Source organism: Rhipicephalus sanguineus, chromosome 8 (genome assembly GCF_013339695.2).
Source record: "Rhipicephalus sanguineus isolate Rsan-2018 chromosome 8, BIME_Rsan_1.4, whole genome shotgun sequence".
NCBI classification, from domain to species: Eukaryota; Metazoa; Arthropoda; class Arachnida; order Ixodida; family Ixodidae; genus Rhipicephalus; species Rhipicephalus sanguineus.
The window spans coordinates 56,472,145-56,479,838 of NC_051183.1; the positions used below are offsets into that span (position 1 = coordinate 56,472,145).

The following is a 7,694-nucleotide window of genomic DNA, read 5'->3' on the forward strand; positions in this document are numbered from 1 at the left end:
CTAGCTCACTTTAACCACGCCAAGATGGAGGGCTGCGCCACGCCGGCGGAGAGGGTGAACCAATAAGAGGCGCGTTAAGAGGGCGAGTGTCGAGGATCGGTGGAAAGGGTGAACCAATGAGAGGCGCACAAATATGAGTGAGCATGTGCCTGACGAAGGGGGGCATCGGCGCTGCGCCGTGCTCCCGACCGGGCTGCAGAAATTAGGCGCCTTTTCCTCTTCAAACCACTACCACCGCATCGGCTTCGCTGTTTCTACAGTGTTCGCGATGTGGAGCTGGCCGCACTTTTTTTAACTTCACAGGTGTGTTCTGGCGCAGTCACGTCTATTATTGCAATGACAGCGAATCTCTGCATCATTTCTTCTTAACATGCCGAATGTTTACAAATCAAAGAAACAGATTGCTAGAAGAATCCCTACGAAGGGTGTGCTTAAAATTGTCGCTTCCGGTGGTTCTTTCCTTTGGTGCTATATCGTACTAGGTTTAAGCCACAGAAACGTTTGCGATGCCGTATCATGTGTGATTTCCCACATGTGACAAAACGGATTGAATGTTAAGGTTGTCTAATTTTAGTTTATTTTTAACCATATTGGCTTATTATTAGTAGTATTTCTGTTTTTCTTTCATCATATCAATGAGTTCTCTTGTAAACTGCCGTCCGTTGCATGGCCGATTCCTCGCGGTAGGTTGCGCTAGGATTTTTAGATTATGTCCTCCTGGCATAATGATTTCTGTTCCTTTGAGAGGTTACGCAACATGGCTTAGGCTAAAATTGGCATTAATTAAAAGTGAGTCTCCACTCTAATTCACACCGTAACCTCTAGTAGCACTTAAAAAATTTCTGGCCGATCCTCCTGAGTGGGTAAGTTCCAATCATTTAAGGAGCATGACCATCATCATCATCATCATACTGCGGAACAACCGATCAACCAACGATCGCCTCGCGCCCGGAGTGCGCGTGTATTTGCCCGCGCGCGACCAAAATTTTGCCGACATGGCGGATTGCTGCCGAGGCACTTGAGAAGCGGCTGGCTCGCCCGGTCTCCCAGGCAGCGCCGTTCCTACTGCTCTGGAACGCAAGCCGGGCGCACGTCGACGCAAGGAAGTGCAGCGCCAGGTCCCACGGGCACGGCCGCCTCCATCGAGACAGCTGCGCCATGATTTTCTCCAGCACTTGCAACGTGAGTGGTAATCTGTGCAACTGAATCTATGTACCAGTAGTCCGTGAGCCCCTTGTGGTAGTCGCCCATGTGGTATACCTAGAGCCGAAGTGACTGCGTCAGTTCGGCTGAAATGGACTTACGTTTTATCGACAAGCTACATTCACGTATCGCGGAATTAAGAGCCGATTCAGCGGGTAAATAATATGAGAGGAATGCGTCAGGATTACGTGGGCTGGTGGGGTGCCTTTCCCGTTCAGCACGCATCCGTATTAGCGTCTTGAATGGGGCTCGCAGGTACATAGTGATTTCGAACGAACAGCAGTAGAACAAGACGAAGACTAGAGGACACAAACACAGCGCCATCGGGTTTGTGTCCTCTTGGCTAAGAATGCTCAAAACCAGTGCAAAATAAATTGACAAGGTCTACAACAATATAAAATTCTGAAATAACCAAGAATTAATCGCAATAATTTACCTAAAATCGCGAAAAACGCTTCTGAATGATCCGACTGATACCCGCGCCGCGCAAGAGAAGGCGCCACCGCTTCGAATAGCGCGCGATTGCCAAGGAATTCGGTGGGTTGCCCGTACTACGCACTTCCTCAGGTTTCACGGTAGTGGAACTGCAAGATTTAGAATTACACCAAGACCTACGCAAGAAAGACATTACCGCAGGGTTATTTTGCATCACGACAGTGGCATTACCAGCGCAATAATACGGCGAGTGATTTCGACGGACACCCTCGAAGTAGAGAAAAGTTCACGAAAGGGAAAAAAATTATCATCCGTTTTATTGTACGATGCGCTGCAAATTTTTAAAATTTATACGGATTTATCAGAAGGGAACCAAGGGGAAGACCGGGTGGCTTGAGGGTACACAGAAGACTGAGTAGCTTGCCACCATACCTCTTAGGAGCTTATTATTGTTTCTTGTGACTATGTGGCCATGCTGAATTACTAAAAAATTTGGAGGACGCTTGAGCTTCGCTTTCAAGAGTAGAACGCGATGGCGTAATCGGACCGTGTTCGTATCGCCTTCCCCAATCGCTAGCCTGGCTTCTTTTCTCGGTGGACACCTAAATCGTGCCGCAAGGAAAGCCAAAGTGCGGAAAGCCCTCCGGCTCCTATAGGCTTCCCAAGCAACGCTTAGCGGCGCTGCTGCTCTTGACAGGCAGCGCCATCTCTGACAGAAAAAGAGAAACTGGGGCGTGATCAGCGAGCGTTTTCCCTTCTCGCCACCGCGTTGCCGCTCGCTTCCGTGCACGTGCAGAGCTCTCGCGGTGCACTTGCGGCGTCTCACAATGTACCGCGTGCAGTGCGGCTTCAAAAGGATCTTCAAGCTTGACTGGCACTTCCGCAAAGCGAACTTGATAAAATGAGGAAGGCTGGTCAATCACGTTAACGGTGAAGAGCAGACGATCGACGACAACCACGCCCGACTCAAAGCGAAATGCATTTCCCAAGTCGCGATTACACCGTGTAGGACGTATACCTCGAGGTAAGTCTCATTCTGTCACGTTAAAGATGAATAATGGTCCACATGCACTCCGAAATGAAGCCGTACACGCTATCGATGTTCTGCGGCGTCGACTACGAATCATATGATTGTTGTTTTGATATGGCATGCTTACAGTAGCAGCCGTGTACTTTCGTGAACAAACGTTTACGGCGTGCGAAAAAAAGATTATACGGCCATGGCGCTGCTTCCTGAGAAGGTTAGAGTCAAGTCCTCCGTGCCGCTGGAGAATCACCCGCCGATTAAGACGCGAGGCAGCTAGCTGAGCTTCAACCACTGTGAAGCAAGATGAACTGCTCGCCTCGTTTTTTCGGCTCTCGCGTCATGCTTGCAGTCTCTTTTTATGATACCGACTTGACAGGCGTATAAAACCTGTTGCGTGAACGCGGCTAGAAAATCGCACAAAGTCAGAAGGTGGTTAATTCAAGGTTGCAATTGCAAAGCATGTATGAAGTGCCAGTTATATTTAGCGGCTTAAATATATATCACCCCAATAAAGTGACAAAAACAAAGCAAACCTGCAGAACGATGTCAAAGCTTGCTGAAAATGCACAGACGTCCGTTCCGGCGTGATAAAGCAGCCTTCCCGACGCGTGAAATGCAGGCGCCGAACTTCTGACAATGTGCGGAGTTCAGTTGAATTCAACCAACCGCGCAACGCTAACGGTATAACGCGAATGTGAACGTTCAACAACGACGGGTAGGTCTCACGAGCACGGGGAATCAAAACACAAAGTTGCTTCACCTACAACCGTAACTGGACTTTAACAGTTAATGCGAGAAGACAGCGAGTAATCATTACTGTAGTCGCTGCGTGCATGCGCCCTGTTACTTACCGATTTAGGTAGTCGGAACGAACGAAAGCGATGAACTCAGACAGCCAAAATAGAAGGCGAGACAGCGCTGTCAGCTATCCACGCTTGCCGCCTTTATTTCTCGTGCGACACGCCCGGGAACCGATACAGTTTAACACGTGAATCGTGTGCCTTGTCTGCACTGTTGTGGCTGGCCACTAAACCGCAATACTTCGGACCACGCTTGCGCTTCCGCGGCGTCGCTTCTGCCATCGTGGAAATGCGCAGCTTCGCACAGCAAGCCTCTCGGTTCAACGTGCCGAGCTGACGGCCCCACAGTTACCGAGAGAAGAAGAACGCGAGCGCACGTGCGCTACCGCTACCGTGAAAGGGGCTGAGTCGGCCGCGCGACGGTTCAGAGTTTTCCGACAGAGCCGCAGCGCGGCTGGCGCGGGCGCGGCGCTGTCGTCGCGCCGCAAACTTGAGCTTGGGTTCCCTATATCCACGCATGTGGCGCGACAAAACACGGCGGGGCGATGCCGTCGAAAGCGCACACTTCAAGCCGGGTGTTGCCGTTGAAGCGTGCGGGAATTTCAAGGTGGCGTCGCCAACCGCATTTTCGTTTTGCGCGTTTTCTCGCTTACCGAGCGCCTTCTCGCGGCAAGCGTGATGTTTTTGCTATATAGTGAAAGGGTAATTTACGAATACGAGAAAAACCGTTTTTCTGTTTAGTGTAAGCGTCGATTTTAATCCCGCGGCGGCGTCTGCCTTCTTCGACACGCAGTTCTCGGCCGTGGCGGCCGTGGTGGTGCTGACTCCCCTGTCGTGGCCCTTCGTGCTGTGTTTTTCGTGCCGGGTGGCGACGTGGATGTACCGTCTGTACCTGATCGCACTGGTAGCCATTGTGGCGTTCGCCATTTGCTATCCGAGCCGCCGGCAGGGCCTCGTGAACGACCTGTACCGCTACTCCGTGCCGCCGGACTTCGACGCGGACATCCTGGAGGAGGAGCCGTCTCACGGATGCAGAGGCGTGGCCAGCGCGGACTCCCTCGGCTTCAAGTCATCGGAGCACGTGTCCGTCGCCGAGGCCAAGCGGCAGAAGGCGTAAGGGCTCGCATCATCTACTCGACAAGTGAAAAGTATTGCAAAAAAGTCACAGTGTCCCTTATCCATTGTACTAAGACGACACGAAGGAGAAAGCTATCTTCTTTTTACTCTCAGTCGATGTGTTGATCCTGCCCCCTCCACCCTTTCCGAAAGCTCTACACCTAATGTGGTTTTTCACTGTCTCCAGGATCGGAGGCATGGCAAGCTTTCCGCACTTCGCCTGGTCTTGCACTGCCTCCGTGATCAGCCGACCTTTGACCAAGCAAAGATGTCATGTTATGACGTCATCATGCGAAGCCACGTTATCTGACGTCATGATGACGTCATCAAGTGATTTTTTGCATCACTCGTGTTGACGCCGACGGTCAATTTTTGTGTTTGATGAGGCGTCTGAGGCTTTCGCCTTAAAGGGGTCATGAAGCACCCCCTGGGCTGATTGAAAAAACACATCCTGCGGAAAGCTGACACGGCTATGAACTGCTCTGCCAAATATTACAGTCGTGCGCGCCGCGTAATGGCCACAAGCGGAGCGCGAAGTTGCCGTTTCCCCAGGCACCCTCTTTTCAAACAGAGGCCGGTTCTCACTCTCGTCGGTGGGCGGGGCGTCTGTCCGCTGTACGTAGCAAGAGACATAGCATGCTTATTGGCCGATAGCCGACGTAAATCGAGAGCGGCGTTCGGATCAGATGCGCTTCTTGCCGCGGGGTGCCGCCACTTGCCGGCGCCGCACTCCTCAGTACACGGTAGCCGCACTCGCGCAAGCGAATCACAGCGGGAGAGCGATCGCGTTTCATGACCCGCGCTGGCGTAACTTCTTTCCCCCATGCCATCCCTCCCTGTCTAGCTTCCAGTGCGCTCGCCAGCACGAGAAAAGAGAGAAAGCGCTGGGAGCGTGCGCCAAACCCCCGTAACTCCGCTGATTCTTGACGGATTCGAGAAATTTTTGCGGCAATCGATTCGGGAGGCAGTACACTCCGATACTGAGGCCATTAGATCATTACTTGGAAAAGTGGTTCATGACCCCTTTAAAATTGCGGGCGAGGCCAACACAGAAGTAGAACAGCACATTTCGCGGTCTTTAGAAAGCTTCCAGCGGCGCGAAGAAATTTATTACATTGATAGCAAGCATCTGTGAAGTCGCCACCATCATCATGAAATTGACATTGGCTAAGCTTCAAGGACAAAAGCATGCACAAAGTCTTTTTCCGGGTTTGTACTGGGAGGAGTAGAGCTACCGCTATAAAGGGCTGCTTACGTACAGGGGTGATTAAAAGTTCCCAGTCCGCACTGCCGTAGGATGACATGGGATAGCGGCCTGGGAACTCTTGAACACATATGCACGTTCTCCGTTAACGTGCATGGCACGCGCCAATCCACGCGGTCAGAAAGATTGTATGAACTGTCGAAAGTCATTCGTGAAATGGGCCTTCTTCGAACTGTCTTTTCGTTTCTCTCTCTCTCTCATCCAGGGGTTCCAGTGGAAGTCCGGAGGTGCAAGGCTGTTGCAGTCCCCTCCCGCTTTCCATCGCCTCTCTGGAATAGCGCGCCGAAATTAAAATTCCGCACATCGATGACGACTCACGCGAAGATGTCTCATGCCTGTCTTCTTCCAGAATTTGCCGACGCAAATGACGTCCCAATAACGAGCTCCAGTTTTCTGAGCATGCGCGCTAGATGCCTCTCAATTTGCTTCCTGTTCTCAGTTCCAGAATTTCTTGATTCGCGTCCTGTTTTCCACTCTACTTCCCGTTATTAGCCTAGCTTAAACAAAACCTCTGGCACAAGACTGGTCAGAAAGTATTGATGGACGCTGTGAACGTCCTGATTTGTTACAGAAAGGGGAGTGGTTAGGCAAAGAGTTGTAATGAACTCTGCGCGCACCGCTTTTCAGTCGTGGCGCTGCCATCACCACAACTTACGGCAAACGTCATTCCCGTCCTTCCTCAGCAACGCAACAGTGGCGCAGATAAGGAAACAGAAAAGGGGACGCCGGCTCCCCATGGCTCCGTGGCAAAGAGAATAAAGTTGGTTGGCATCGAGACCTTCAGCCACACACTTCGTGTCTGCTTCGCTCACGCGTACCAAGAGAGTGCACCGGAGCATTCGGAGGCAGAGGAAGTGAAGGAGCTTCGCTCTTGTACTCTTGCTACGAACCCAGAGAACGCCTGGTTCCGCGTATCTGACGTTCAAGCTCAGCCAACGTCTACGACGGCCAAAGAGCTTCAGCGGCACGTTAGTGTGGCGGGTTCGCGAAAACGAACAGCGGCCGAAGCACACAGTTAGTACAGACTCTAGAGGAAAGGCCGTAGGGCTTGTGCACTAGAATCCCCAACCACAAGGGCGCCGCCATTGCCCTACTGTGCGAGCGTTACCAGCCCTTGAGACGCGTGCTAGACTTGATGTTGGTATTCAGTTTTCGTCGAAATTAATGAAGGTGAGCTCACGTGACGTATAGCTCTAAGTACAGTCGCGCTAAATATGACTTGCAACATGTGAGCGCGTGGCCTCACGAGATCAAAGATTGCGCATGGCTTCAACGTCACCTGTTTCCAAAACCAAGCGATATTTTCTGCAATGGGGATCATCCCCAAGCGCGAGAAAGGCGTTTATTTAATGAAATAAGGGAAAGTCGAAGCCATGCGCAGTCTTTGAGCTCGTGAGGCCACGTGCTCTCGCGTTGCCAGTCATATTCAGCGCGACTGTACGTGTCAACAGAAAGCGTAGACGACGATGCACTGCGACTCGCAACTCTTCCCCAAGAGGCGCAATCGGCCGCGATATCGAACTGAAGTGGATATTGTGGCGCCATCTAGCAAGAGTGCCTGCAAAGGCATCTTCCGGCACCGCGTTTCGCGCACAGTAAATTGTCTCAATGGCCTTGAATGTTTCCTACAAATTTTTGGATAAACATTCAACACTGCCTGCAGGTTTCTAATTTGTCAAAATGCCCGTGTTTAGTTTATATTGCCAGTACTACAAACATTGAATAGTGCCAATTGTTGCAAAGGCAACAATGACATCGGTTCAGTAAAGGTGGTGTTCTTGTGGTCGGGGCTTCGTTTAACGTTTCAACCGCGGCAAACTTTTTGGCGTCCACTCACCCGCTGTGGGTA

General features: G+C 51.4%; 1 protein-coding gene across 1 annotated transcript; it reads left to right on the forward strand.

Moving 5' to 3' along the window:
* Positions 1-1,127: 1,127 nt before the first annotated feature.
* LOC119403242 (uncharacterized) lies at positions 1,128-4,582 on the forward strand. The gene is made up of 2 exons (XM_037670187.2): positions 1,128-1,182; positions 4,259-4,582. Exons 1-2 carry the CDS (start codon positions 1,159-1,161, stop codon positions 4,580-4,582), a joined length of 348 nt encoding a protein of 115 aa, XP_037526115.2. The 5' UTR covers positions 1,128-1,158.
* The last annotated feature ends 3,112 nt before the right edge of the window (positions 4,583-7,694 follow it).

Coding starts and splice junctions, on each gene's coding strand:
- LOC119403242 (XM_037670187.2), top strand. CDS start 1,159: ATGATTTTCTCCAGCACTTGCAAC. Junction 1,183..4,258: donor TTTTCTCCAGCACTTGCAAC/GTGAGTGGTAAT, acceptor TTCGACACGCAG/TTCTCGGCCGTGGCGGCCGT.